At 34.5% G+C, this 15,070-nt stretch overlaps 1 protein-coding gene across 1 annotated transcript in view; it reads right to left on the bottom strand.

The window, feature by feature from the left end:
• Positions 1–15,070, bottom strand: part of AHR (aryl hydrocarbon receptor) — a 52,362-nt gene that overhangs the window by 25,225 nt on the left and 12,067 nt on the right. Inside the window, exon 3 of the mRNA XM_011973891.1 lies at positions 2,276–2,382. Within this exon, the coding sequence (XP_011829281.1) occupies positions 2,276–2,382 (107 nt within the window). The remainder of the gene's footprint in view (positions 1–2,275; positions 2,383–15,070) is intronic.

Below are 15,070 nucleotides of genomic sequence, written 5' to 3'. Positions count from 1 at the left end.
CTCCCAAAGTGCTGGGATCACAGGCATGAGTCACTGCCCCAGCATTTTAATAAAAAATTTTGTAACATTTTCCTTATATGCCTTTGTTAAGCAGAGAAAAACAATTCTCCTCAAAAGTTTTAGGCCATATGGTATACAGAACCTCTGGTAACATCTTCCACATTGTACGGGTAATTGGCTGATAACTGTAGGTTGCAATATAAAGTCAGATGTCATTATGCAATTGTATATAATCAAACAGCCATTTTCACATATCTATAATGTTTTTAGTCATCTTCTTCATAAAAAGATAACATATAAGCACAATCCTAAGAAAATCATATAGTATGTGAGTCTTCCGATTAGAGAGCAATCTACAAATGGTATTCAATATAAACAGGTAAGTTTATTTTAACTTCTTAAGGGCTACCAATTTGCAGATAATTTAAAATATATATATTCCATATAATTATAGCTTTACAGCTTTGCATTCTTATTATCGTTATTCTGTTTTCCTGACATAGGGTATGTACACAATTTGTCTAAACGTTTTGGGAAAAAAATAAAAATTATTGGTCCATAATTTAAACCAACTTGCCAAGTGTTATGGCGATCAGTCCATATTTGTCTATTTCACCTGAACTACAGGATTTCATTATGGCCTTAGTAGATAACCCAAGAGGTGTGTTTAATCATCTTAAGCAGCAATTATTAAAATGCTTTCCTATGACCTGAATACAGAGTCTTTATGTTTGGGTTTATATATACATGAAGATCCTCAGTTGAGGCTAGGGGAGGACTCATGTTTTAATAGATTTACTTTGTTTAACATAAGTTAATTTTTGCTAACAGGAATTTGAATGTGATTACGCAATTGTAATAAAAAATGCTATATTATTAGGCACATCACCATTCACCGAATGAACTAGTGGAGTTACCAAAACTTAGGGTTACTTTTTGTAACAATGGTGAAGTTAGTTTTTCTAGTCAGTTCAGTGGGTGAAACTGAAAATGATCACATAGTTGTGATAGCACACATGGCACACATCTTTATTCTATCTTTTTTCAAAAAAAAATTATCTGAGAATTTAAAGTGAGAATCAATCATGGCATCAATTCTAAAAAAAAAAAAGAGTAAAAAAAGATTCAAAATGCTTTCACAGGCAAATTAGAAACTAAATTCTGAAGTATAAAAATAGGGACTACCGTTGAGAAAATCTTTAGTATGTGAGTAAGTCACAAACAGTTGCTAAAATAAAATGTAAGTTATAATATATTGACAAAATGAAATTTGGGTTAAGAAGTATGTTAAACTGAGAAATGCTCTTAACAATTTTTTTTTTTTTAGACGGAGTCTGGCTCTGTTGCCCAGGCTGAGTCGCCCAGGCTGGAGTGCAGTGGCACAATCTCGGCTCACTGTAAGCTCTGCCTCCTGGGTTCACGGCATTCTCCTGCCTCAGCCTCCTAAGTAGCTAGGACTACAGGCACCACACCTGGCTAATTTTTTGTGTGTGTGTTTTTAGTGGAGATGGGGTTTCACCACCTTAGCCAGGATGGTCTTGATCTGCTGACCTCGTGATCCGCCCGCCTTGGCCTCCCAAAGTGCTGGGATTACAGGCATGAGCCACTGTGCCCGGCCGCATTTAACAATTTTAATAGAGATACATTCCATAAAAAGTATATATAAATTCAACATCTTAAATTAGAACCTTTAAAATACTCTAGGAGTTCTTTCTGTTTGAAGAAATATTAATACAACAGAAGGGGTGGACCAGTCCTCTAATCTCCTTCATATACAGTCATGTATTACTTAACAGCGACATAAGTGGTTAGGTGATTTTCATCATCACGTGAACATCATAGAGTATACTTACACAAACCTAGATGGTATAGTCTACTATACACTTACGCTATACAGTGTAACTTATTGTTCCAAGGTTACAGACCTGTACAGCATGTTACTATACGGAATACTGTAGGCAATTTTAACACATGGCAAGCATTTCTGTATCTAAACATATCTAAACTAGAAAAATTACAGTAAAAAATATGGTGTAATCTTACGGGACCACTGTCGTATATGTGGTCTGTTGTTAACTGAAACGTCATTATACGATGCATGACTATAATTCCATTTTTTCATGTATTAAGCACCATTCACTATTGCAGTTCAGATGAAACTGACAAAAAACATTGAGTGAATCCCAAATAAACTGGGAATTATTAAAACACTTATTAATTCATTTTCCATTTACAACTGTCCTTAGTGTAAGAAACTATATTTATGAAAATTTACCTGTAATAAGAATTCTCCTTCTTGTAAGTTCAGGCCTTCTCTGAAATTTGCTGCTCTACAGTTCTCCTGGCCTCCATTTCTTTCAGCAGGGGAGGATTTTAATGCAACTATGCAAAAAAGGGAGAAATAATGATTTTAAAAGTAAGCAAAAGTAAAGAGCTATAATAGAAAACTTCTGAACACCAAATAAAGACACCTTGAAATACTGGCATCTACTGGTATTTTTAGTAATTGGGTAATACAAGGTAAATAATAAATACTAGGTAAGTAATCCTGTTGCCAGTGGGTAGTTCCTTATTCTATGCTAGTAACAAAACTGAAGGACTTAGTCAAGTTGTCAGCTGACAGATGGTTAAAAATTGATGAGTTCACAATATGACTTTTGTCACAAAACTGAGGAGTTTCAAAGAACTGCACAATAGTGTTATAAACACTCCTCTCCACTCCCACCTCCTTTCTTAGGAGATTAAAGTTCTCCATAATGTAACCTATAAAAATGACTCCAACTTTTTATATATTTATCTAAATATCAGGGAACTGGTGGTGGTGAGGAGAACAAAAGCAACTATGCACCTACTGAGATGTATTTCCGATGTGTGGAATCTTCTTTTCCAGCATTTGGGTAAAAACTGTTAATTACTGTTATTATTTAATAGGTTCATGTTAAATTTATAAATTAACTCATGGAGAATTAATGTCTTTATAATCTTGAATCATTCTATACAAGAACACACATTTTTTTCCATTTAAGTCTATATTTTGTCCTGCTAGAATGTTTTAAAGTTGTCTACAAAAAAGATGTGCACAGGCATTTTTATATTTACTCCTAGGTATTACATCTTGTCGGCTGTAGAGTGGCTTCTCTATTATATCTTCTAACTGCTTGTGGATTATATATGTGAAGGAAAGTCTGATGGCATGATAGGATGCTTACTATTGGAGGTGGCATGTTATAATGCTATTTCTTCTTTTTTTTTTCCTCACTCTGTGTGTGTGTGTGTGTGTGTGTGTGTGTGTGTGTGTGTTATGTATATATTTATAGTATGGGAGGAAGCACAGCTGAATGGAAATAATAATAGCTACCACTTACTTAAACATTTTGCCAAGCACTTTCAAATATTATCTCACTTAAAAGCATGTGGATATTGGTAACTGTTAGAATTGGGCTCAAATCTTACCTTCGACATTTACTAAAAGTGGGAGTTATTTGAGCCTGTCTCCTAATATGTGAGCTGGTAATTAAAAAAAAATTTTTAAGCACATCTTGCAGGGCTGTTGTGAAGAGTAATGAGAATATATGTAAAGTTTCTGACACACAGCAGATCAATAGTAGTTCAACAAACAGTAGCTTTAATTACTAGAAATATTTCTCAGAGCTTATGGATTCCCTGGTTATAAAGTATAATCTTTTAGATACTTTCTACTTTCTGACCTTTTTTTAACCTGTGATATTTGAATAAGAGAAACCATTAAATAAAACGGACTCTGGCAGTCCTCTTAAGACATACTTCACCGTATGTTTATGTGACTAAATCATCCAGCTCAGTGAAAAAACTGGAGATTTACTAATAACTAGACTTTCTCTCAGTTTGAGCAGACTACCACATATAAAACCTGTCTGCAGTCTTTCATGTTTGCAGTGTATTTTCTGGTAAATCATCAGTGAACGTGTCACACCAGAATCTCATGCCAAGTTCTTGCCTTTGCAGAAGTTAAAACGTATCTCTTTGCAAGAAACAGCCAAAAGCACAGTCTCTGAATATAACTTCAAAAGGCCAGAGAACAGATTTCCTTAGGCCAAAAAACAGTGAGGCAAACTGACCTAATAGTTCATCAAGACCAAAGGAAATGTTTAATCTGTACAGAGAGAGAATGGTAGAAGAGAGAATGGCCTTTTCTCCCTTTCTGTTCTGTAAGTTATGTTGTTGCTTGCTTACTAATGGCCACATTTGCTTGAATGCACAAAACCATACACTGTCAGAGTCAACTACATTCTGTTACTTTTCTAAAAGCTCTGGTATGAAGCACAATTTAAGAGTTAGACCAAGCATCAGTAATACTTGCTTTTAAAAAGAAAACAACAAAACCAAACCCTTATATTATGAAATAAGCCTAAAAATGGACAATAACAGTGTCAGATTTTATACATCTAAATTATCGCTGGAAATCTCTTAAAATTAATATTTAATCAACACAATTGGTATTACTTCCACCCAGAGTCATTGGCAGTAGAAAAACATAAATATTAAGAGATAATTACTTGATCGCTGAGAGGACCACTAAGCAATGAGAGAGACCATTCATCTCAGAGTAATTTATAATTTGTTCTTGGGCTTGCACTGAGGGTATTAGCCAATGTAATTAGACACTAGAGTCAGATCATGTCTTTAAGTAGTGCATATAAGCTGTGGAAATAACTAGAAAACAATGTCAAAAAATACTAAGTACCAGAATAGGGTTTAATTAAAGTATTACAGGAACTTGAAGTAGAGAAAAAAATAAAAAGAACAAATTCTTTCTAAACAACAATGCTTATAATCCCAAATGCTGGAAGAATGACATTTAATATGTGTAACTACTACATAAGTAGGAAAAGTGACAAGTTCATTTGTGGGAATGATTACTGGAGGTTTCTACCAAAAACAAATATGTAAATATTTCTGTTGCTCTTGTGTTTAAGGTTAATCATTGGTAAATCATTTAAGTAAATATTGTGCAAAGATGAGTCCGAGAAGGGTGGACTTTTAAAATCATTTAAAAAACACTGCTGTGCTTTTTTAGGAAACTAATTTTATGTCATGGCCTCTCAGCCTAAACTATGTAATTTCTACCCCTGCATGAAGTTTTTCTTCTATTTCTTGCTCTCATGCCTACTACCTCTAACTTATTAAAATTACTAGAAGCTCTATCAACACTACTCATTTTCAGGTATATAATTCTCGCGGTGATTAGAAAGCAAGCAATGAGTAAGAAAGTGACATTGAGACACTATCTCAAGAGCTGCTTCCTACCATTGGAGTGACTTTACTTAGTAATCATATGCCATACTGGGCACACGCTGTACACCTAGCACTTTCCACATATTATATCCTATTTAATCTTCATAATAGTTCTATGAGACTGACATTGTTCTTTCAATATATTAGGAAGCTGAGACTTAGGGAGGTTGAGAAAATGTTCCCAGGGTCATAGAGATTTAAGCGGCAGAGCTTAGACAAAAACTCAGGTAGCCAGACCTCAGTGTGTGAGCTATTATTAACCACTGCCCACTATGCTAACCATGTTTGACCTTTAGTTTCCTCATCTTTAAATGAGGACAATGCTACCTCTTGAGACAAATTCTTGTGAAGACTAAAATAACATGTAGAATACCAGGGTAATACCTGGGATCAATCACCGACAATCAAGGACAGAGGTAACGAAGTCTATGCTGAGTTTATACACCCTCAAACCATGATGAGAAACTTACAATTAAAGTGCCCCTGAGGAGGCAACTGAGTATTTTATCAGCTTTAAGTGGAGAGCAGTAATAAGTATCTAATAGGATTGCTATGATAACTATACGACACATTTGAAAGTACAGCTGACCCTGGAACAACATGGGTTTGAACTATGCAAGTCCACTGACATGCTTCTGCCACTCCCAAGCCAGCAAGACCAACCCCTCCTCAGCCTACTCAACACGAAGACAACGAGGATGAAGACCTGGATGATGATCCATTCCACTTAATGAATAGTAAATATATTTTCTCTTCCTTATGATTTTCTTAATAACATTTTCTTTTAGCCTACTTTAAGAATACAGTATATAATACATATACAAAATACACATTAATCGGCTGCTCATGTTATTATTAATACATTGTTCACGGGTCAACTATACTTCAAAACTGTAAATTGTTACATAAATTATATGCATAATGACACTTTAAACATTACACCACTGGAATTAAATTTACGACAATCTATGGAAACAAAATGTCGTATCTGAAAATAAGTCACCAGCTGGGAAGTAGCTGCTGTACCGTAATGGGCATTTGTTAAAATCCTCCCCATCAGTGAGGATATGTACCACTTCCCAAAGTGGGAGAATCAAACTCTGAACATTCAGTAGAATGTTAAGATAGTAAACCACCAAAATATTTCCACTATTTCCTCATTGAAAAATCTATGAAGGAGTCATACAATACAAATAAGAATTTAATCTAAAAAAATGATGGAATTTAGAGTGCAAATACATCACAGCATTATCAAATGGCCATACTGCAGATGACTCAAGTTTTATTCCCACATGCATTTAACCATATCCATGTTTCCTAATATGGTACTTTCCTTCCTTAGACATCTAAGCTCAGATTTCCACTGCTCCCTAAAAGCCAAATCTCTTCATATCACATGCTTTGAATTGGTCAAGGAAAAAAAAATTCATGAGGAATACTGAATAGTGGTAAACTGTATTTTCTGTTTTGTTACTATAGTTTGCATTTAAATAGATGACAGGATAAAAGTCTTGCCAGGGAAAGTAAGACTTATAGTCCCTAACTGCTGCTATAAATTCAATATATTTCATAATATTTACCATCCTCTTTACTACTTTGGCAGGGAAAATTCAATTCCATTTCCATATTGACATAAACATAAAGGAGAGCAATGCTATGACTTACAAAATTCAACCAACCACATAAACTTTTATAAATTAGAAAGGGTTAAGTAATGCAGTATTTCTTAAATTTAAGAAACATTCCCAGTTTAGTTTAGTCTGGTATCACGGGTATTTCCAAATAATATATTAAGTGTACCTAAAAGGAGCTTCTTCTACATACCTACTGGTAAAACATACATGTTTCACTCCAATACACTGCTTCTTTTGTAAAAGAAGCATTCTTTTGAGAGAAGGAGGGAAGAAACTAAAGAAAACTATGCTATATTCTAAATTCCTAGGAAACAGAGATTAGGTCTACATAGTCTAGTACCTTCTAATTATACTGATAGACTACTGCTTTTCTGCCTACAAATTTCTAATCATCATTGTAGAATGGAAGAATATTCAGTTTTTTTAAATGCAAATGTTAGTTTACATATTTATGATTGATTGCAGGTTGAGAAACTAGAGTTACTGTCTTTTTTAGCAAATCTAGGAAATTCCATTTTCCATCTCAAAAAGTCCTTAAAAGTTTGTTCTATCCAAACTCTTACGTGAAAATTGACTTCCGAAGATTATACATTCTTCCAGTTACTCACTGGTCCGCACTCAGTTTTATACAATTCCTCTATAACTATATGACAAATCTCTGCATTAATGGAACCAACAAGAGCAGTTAATTGACCTTTTAAGTGGGGAATGAGTTGCACTTAGCTTTTCATATATACAAGAGTAGTATTCAAATTGCATTTTTAGTAATGTAATGTAAACACTCAGTGAGAACAATGATTCTTAAACTTTCACAGACATTAGAATCACCTGGAAGGCTTCGAATATAATGCTTAGCCACATCTCTAGAATTTCTGATTCATTAGGTCTAGGATAGGGCTCTACAGTTTGCACAGGTAACAAGTTCCCCAGTGATGCTGAGAATGAGGTGCCACTCTTTGAGAAACAGAGACTTAGAACCTCAGGATTTAGAAAATAACTCCCGTATGTTCTGGATTGAATTCCCTCATACTTCTTAAAATTATCATTCCATGCTGTTAAGCACAGTTATTATTGTGAATGTCTTCGGGAAATAATAACAATATTACAAACACAAAAACTGAAGCACCTAACTTAAGACTAAGACATAGCGCAATAACACAAAATTTGACATGTATCCCATTATACCAAGTAGCATACAATGCCCAAAGTTTGTATCCTCACCAAAGTAAGCTTTTCCAAGCATCTAGATTTGAGTATGTGCCACTTTCGATAAAAGAAAACAGTATATGTAAGTAAATTATTATGTATTATATGAAAAAGGGGAAAAACAGTTTATTAACAAATTTCCATCTCTAAATCAAAAATATGAAATTAACTAAACAAAGGGATTCTCAATTGATATTAATACCAGGTCTGTAAAGGCCCTTATGCATATTATAAAAAAGAAAAGAAAATTCTCCATTAAAATAAGTGAAATATCAGGATTCTGCAGGAAATAACTATGATTTCCATAACAGTAACAATTTTAATTATAAATTTTTTTTCACAGATCTCTCATTTTTAGGATTAATTTACCACAAACCTAACACATCAGGGCAAGCAAGCATCATTATCAAACATGCTGAGAAGATGAAGACCCTGTGGAACAGTGAGGTTAAAATCTATCAAAAAACACAAGATTAGTTAATTGAACTAGCATCCACAGCTCCTGCCTGTCAGTGCTTTCATCACAAAACACAATCTCCCTCTACCATGCTGAGATAAAGAGATGAAATGTCTCCATAACACAGAAACTAGACACGATAAAAAAATCCAACTGACAACAGAACGTTCTGTAAAAATGACAATTGTGTGGGAAAATTTCAGGCTGGAAAATACCTGAAGAATTCAGTATGTACAATTCATTAAGGTTCTTTATGTCAACCAATCCCATTAGACTACTTGTCTCTGTCTTTTGTGGGTGTGTGTGAGACAGTCTCACTCCTGAAGGTCAGTGGCATGATTGCGGCTCAATGCAGCCTTGACATCCTGGGCTCAAGAGATCTTCCCACCTCAGCGTTACAAGTAACTGGGATACAGAAGTGCACCACCAAGCCCAGCTAATTTTTTATTTCTTGTAGAGACAAGGTCTCACTATGTTGTCCTGGCTGCTTTCGAACTCCTGGATTCAAGCAGTCCTCCTGCTTCGGCCTCTCAAAATGCTCAGATTACAGGCATGAGCCATGGAGCCCAGACATTTTGTCTTCCTCTTAATCTCCCACTGCTAACAACTGAATGGCTTTTTGGCCTCTATGGACAAACAAGGAACAGAAATCACCTTCTCTAGTGTTACTATTTTTCTGTACACACTTTCATTTCATGTTTACACTTTCATGTACAGTTTTCTCTCTGGCTCACCAATTTAAGAACACATCAAATGAAGGCATCTTGAAGTCAACTCATTATCACCTTAGCATATTTTCATACTCTACAGATTTCACTTTTTATCACCCCTGCTCATCCTTAAAACATCTTATCTTTCGTACTTTTTCTCTTATTCTACATGCTCTCCCCCTGGAATATTTTATTCACTTTCATGGCTTAAAATGTTATTCTGACGATATAATGACTCTAAAATCTAAATATCCAGCCATGAGCAAATAAAACGAATTTGAGTTACTCATTAAAATTCATTGATCAAAAAGTCAAAAGGCTGTCAAAGAGCAAGATTTAAAAATAATCCATAAATATTACTAACTAAATATTTCTTCACAGACTGTAATGTAATAATATATGTGAATACATTTTCTAAACCACTATAACATGAAGGTGTATGTTTCCATTAACCAGAGCACAAACCCTCACGAAATATCCTAAGATTTAACTACAGAAATTTAAATGTCTGTATTTGAAAATTTTCTAAAAAAGGAAAATTGCTGAAAGTTGGTGATTTTAATGTTAGCCCAATGGTAGTCTCCCTAAAAAGAAAAAAATTCATGACTAACTAGACCTGTTCATGGCCAAATAAGCAAGGATTCTAGAGTCATGTAGGACTAGGTAATGATCAAAGAGAAACCCATTAAATCAGTAAATTTAAAAGAGACAGGAAAGCAGCAAAATACATAATAAATGATGCAATGAGTTTAGATTGTTTGAATCTCAGATATTTGCCACTGTGTTCTTCAAAATACTTGTCAAAGCAAACAAAAGCAGAGATAAAAGTATTGTATATAAAGTTCTATCATATTAGGTTTATTCATATAATCCAAAAAATCTTACACTTTAAATTGGGGTATCTGAGGAAAAGAGAGATTAAATTCCTGAACCAAAGAGGTCACAATATTAAATAGAGCCAGGATTTTGTATATTCATTCAATAAGAATGCACTATTATTCTTTGTATTTATAATTATTGTATAAAGTCCCTAAATTAAAATTGTAAAAGAACCTAGATTTATATAGTTTTACCTATGAAAGTTATTATGAATATTGTAATTAAGAGTTTCATGTTCTAAAAATGTGAATTAGGAAAAAAGACAAGTTAAATTACCATGTAAGATGGATAATGCCATGGGCAAATCAAATTCAACAAATACTTTATTTGGTGATTTCAAATGTGCTAAACTGTTATGCAAGCAAACCTATTTCGGATAGTCCTAGAATTAAGAAATAACATGTGCTATGATACTATGATACTGAAACTGGTAAATTACTTGACATACGCGAATTTTAAAATTATAGCAAAGCAGATGAAATCATAGAATTCTCATGAATGAAGAAGCAGACATACAAATCTATTAGATTTTATACAACATTCATTTTTACTGCTTGTTCAAGCTTATTCTTTGCATATACACATGTACATATACTTGTTTTTCAAGAATAATGTTCCGGTCTAGAGAGATACCAAAACAACTGAAATTCGGAGAAATGCACAAGCTGAAGATGAATAAACACAATAGCTCTCTTTCGAAAACCTAATGAACTGGGAATGAACTGTTAAAGCATCTGCAAAAGGAAGACCAAGAACAGAGCACTTGTAATTTTTAATTTAAAATAAAGTCAAGAAAGATCCATGATAAACAATGGGGTCAAATAAATGTTAGATCATCACATAATATAACTATCATCCTCTCTTCCCACAGCATTTTTAGGCTTAATGAGTGTAAAATATTTTAACATGTAAATAATTCTACATTTTTATAAAATGGTGATTATTTTAAGCATGTATAATGATTCAAGACTTAGATTTTCCCTAACATTACCTTGTTTTGAAAATAACTAGAAGAATACTGTTCCCTATGACAGCTGCAAATGCAAGACTTTGAAACCAGAAACTCAGATCCCTAAGCTCCATTTTGTCAGGCTCATTAGGTGTTTGCATGTAAACAGAAAAGAGAGAGCAGTCATTCCCAGATTCTTAATTTTGGGGTAGCTGTATAAAAACAGAATAATTTGAACAAAATATTTACATAATAATGGGCATTTCAAAAAAAATAGTAAGGAAATCTCATTAAAAATTGTATTAAATATATGTTGAAATTAAGAATGAAACATTACGATGCTGACTAGATTGGTCAACAAACCCAGTGTACACTGTTTAACAATTCTGAGAGACATAATATGGGAGGAAACAATCCCTTCTCTTCACATCAACCAGTTTCAAAGATTAGATTGTAACCACCTAAATCCTAGTCTCTATTAATAAACTACTATTGATTGTAATCACTATTTAAATTTTTAAAATATCCTCCATCTCAGAGATAATATATTTAAATGTAATGCTTAAATCATGTCAAATAAACTATTTTCAACTTTATAATAACTGAAAAATTACTAAGCCTTGTTCAAGTATTTTTAAATTATATTTCAAATTTTTTTAATTAATTAGAAATGGATAAATATTAATATAGTACTTAAAACTTCAGTGTTGCTTTTCAGACAGCAGCAGCAGTACAGTCATGGTTCCAAACTTTAAGAAGATCCATCCAAGTTGGATTATTTAAACTTGCAATAAATAGATGTATTTTCTTGGAAAAATATCTATTGTTACAGTAAAACTTGAGTTTCCTTTCTAACCAGATTGTATGATTACTCGTTTATATTGTTCTTTCCGCAGGAATTTACACACCCCCTGTTTGCATCCTGTTATTCACTTTGAGCTTCCCTTCGCTTCGCTATACTGTTTCCCTAATAGTGGGAGAGTGGGTCCAACTGCACACAAAATCCTAATCATTGTTAGCCTGTTTCAAGTCTCTTCGTTTGCATCTACCATTTTTTCAGTTAATAAGGGTTACCCTTATAATTTCATTCTCTGTGTGCTCTGAAATGTTGCATTGCCTTTCCAGACCACTGGTAGTCTGGAGGAAATTTGGGCATTAAAAAAAAACCTGATTATTTTCATTTTCCATCTAACTGTATGTTTCTGTATCAAACAATCTAAGAAACTGCTTAGGCTGAATGTACACCACTAAAATCCAAGCAAAAATATTTACAGACTTCTTTAAATTTTATATGTTTGCATTTGTCATTCTGAAGGCAAAGAAAAAAAAATTAACTTGTTTAGGGCATAATCAAGGCTAGGCTAAATCACTGCCTCAGACTCCGTAACATGCTTGTTAAAATACTGATTCTTGGGTTTTACATAGAACTTACTTGTTATCAGCAGGGGCATGCCTTCGAATTTGCATTTTACAAAACTTTTTAGGTAATTCTTATGCGCAATGCAGTTTGAAAAGAAACTAACGTTAAAGATAACTTAGTTGATGAAGGAATCATGCAAATAGGTAATAAGATCCTACTGTCAAATACACTCAACCAGAATAAAAAATAGACAAACTCATTAATGAAGAACTGAGAAAAAGTTTTTAACAATTTCACGATGAACCCTGTGTTAAACTATGGCATTCTTTATAAGATAGACTTTGAGATCTCCTTTACTGGAGGCATTGACTAATAGGACACATAGCCAATCATGTATGTGTTTGTGTGTATATATACATGAACACACATACATAATATAGAGATTAAATATAGAAATATATCTGTTTATGTGTGTTCATACACACATTTGTATGTATCTGCCTAGATACACACATACTACTTCTAAACAGAAGAAAAACCTACACATTTTTTTCTTTTTAACATATATAATTTGATTCCCCTTTATAAAGGAACAAGAAATGGAAAGGTAAAATGACTCAAGTCAATAAACCTTTATCAGAGTCAGGGAATAATGCCTCCTTGGCTTCTAGACTCCAGAGTCTCTAAGGGTGGCAACCACGTCTTATACATCATAGAACGCCACCACATGGTCAAGCACTAAGCACAGCATGTGAGTAAATGCTAGGGATTAGGACAGCATTCCGTGAAGCTGGGAGGACGCCTGAAGTTACAATCTACAGCAGTGGCTCCTAAACTTCAACATGCATCTAGCCCTACCACCAAGGGTCCTATCACCTTAGATTACATAGGTCTACGGTTGGACCCAATAATTAGCATTTCTAGCAAGTTCCCAAGTGATGCTGTTGCTGCCTGTCTGGGTACTACACTTTTAAGAACCACAGATCTGGCCGGGCGCGGTGGCACAAGCCTGTAATCCCAGCACTTTGGGAGGCCGAGACGGGCGGATCACAAGGTCAGAAGATCGACACCATCCTCGTTAACACGGTGAAACCCCGTCTCTGCTAAAAAATACAAAAAACTAGCCGGGCGAGGTGGCAGGTGCCTGTAGTCCCAGCTACTCGGGAGGCTGAGCCAGGAGAATGGCGTAAACCCGGGAGGCGGAGCTTGCAGTGAGCTGAGATCCGGCCACTGCACTCCAGCCTGGGCGACAGAGCTAGACTCCGTCTCAGAAAAAAAAAAAAAAAAAAAAAAAGAACCACAGATCTAGGAAAAAATCCTTAGTGCTTTGCTATGCAACGGTTGCCAGAGAAAAATGTAGGTATTATTTGGTCAGGAAAAACAACATAAGGAATCTAGAAACCTGAGTTCTAGTTCCAACTATATCAGCTAAATGACTACAGCTAATAAACACATACTTACAGACACATCACTGAATACTTCATAACTCTTCTCCCAAGATGAAGGGTTTGGTATAGAGGCAACTGAAAATTCAAACGCTTTTTATATAGGTCAGAGAAAATTTGTGTACTATGAAACTTTGAAATACATAATCTTTCCTGAAATCACTATCCTCAAATCTGTATATTGCCCAGACCACAACTGTTAAACTAAATAGCTTTTGTCCAAAAGCAAGAACACACAGACAGGCAGGCAAGCAAGCAAGCAAATAAATAAAAAGATGCTCAGACTAAACACATCACATTATGTAAACATAAATCTAAAGGGAAATTAACTGTTGCAGTATTCTAAACACAAATTACCAATTCGAATATCAATAAACATGTTGTCTAGGCACTTCCTAGTGACCCAGAATAGCAGGATCAGCATAATCTCGAAGCTTGTTAGACAAGCAAAATCTAGGGACACACCTAAAGCTACTGAACAAGAATCTGCATCTTAAGATTCCTATGTGATTTGTAAGCACATTAATGTATGAGAAGCACTAACTGACATAGCCCACTGAGATTTTACCATTAACTTGGTAAATGGTTAGTAAAATTATACAACATTTTAAAAAGACCATTTCCTTAAAAAAAATATTTCTGCCTTCTAGACAGATAAAAGAGAAATCATAAATAAATTTTACATGAGAAAATACACTGAAACATCATTTGCAAACAAAAACTTCCATTGCAATTTAAAGCTAACAAATATCATCCAGCCACCTAGCTCAAAATCCTAACCTTTACTGCTGAGGAAACTGAGCTATAGGGATACTACCTGGTTTGGTTAATGACAGTTTTCAGTGACACAACAGATAATGAATGAAATTCTATTGACTCTTTCAAATATTCTTTCTAGTGAAAAACATGTTTTAATTATATATCTTGCAGTCAGTCTACAATTAATGTAAAAGATTAGAAATAGGCCAGGTACAGTGGCTTACACCTGTAATCCCAGCACTTTGGGAGGCTGAGATGGGCAGATCACCTGAGGTCAGGAGTTTGAGAGCAGCCCGGCCAACAGAGCGAACCCCCGTCTCTAATAAAAATACAAAAAATTAGCCGGGCGTGGTGGTGGGTGCCTGTAATCCCAGCTACTCGGGAGGCTGAGGCAGGA

The sequence above is a fragment of the Mandrillus leucophaeus genome, unplaced genomic scaffold (assembly GCF_000951045.1).
Source record: "Mandrillus leucophaeus isolate KB7577 unplaced genomic scaffold, Mleu.le_1.0 Scaffold140, whole genome shotgun sequence".
In the NCBI taxonomy this organism is placed as follows: Eukaryota; Metazoa; Chordata; class Mammalia; order Primates; family Cercopithecidae; genus Mandrillus; species Mandrillus leucophaeus.
Note: the sequence above shows the minus strand (reverse complement) of the source record. Positions and strands in the feature narration are given on the sequence as shown.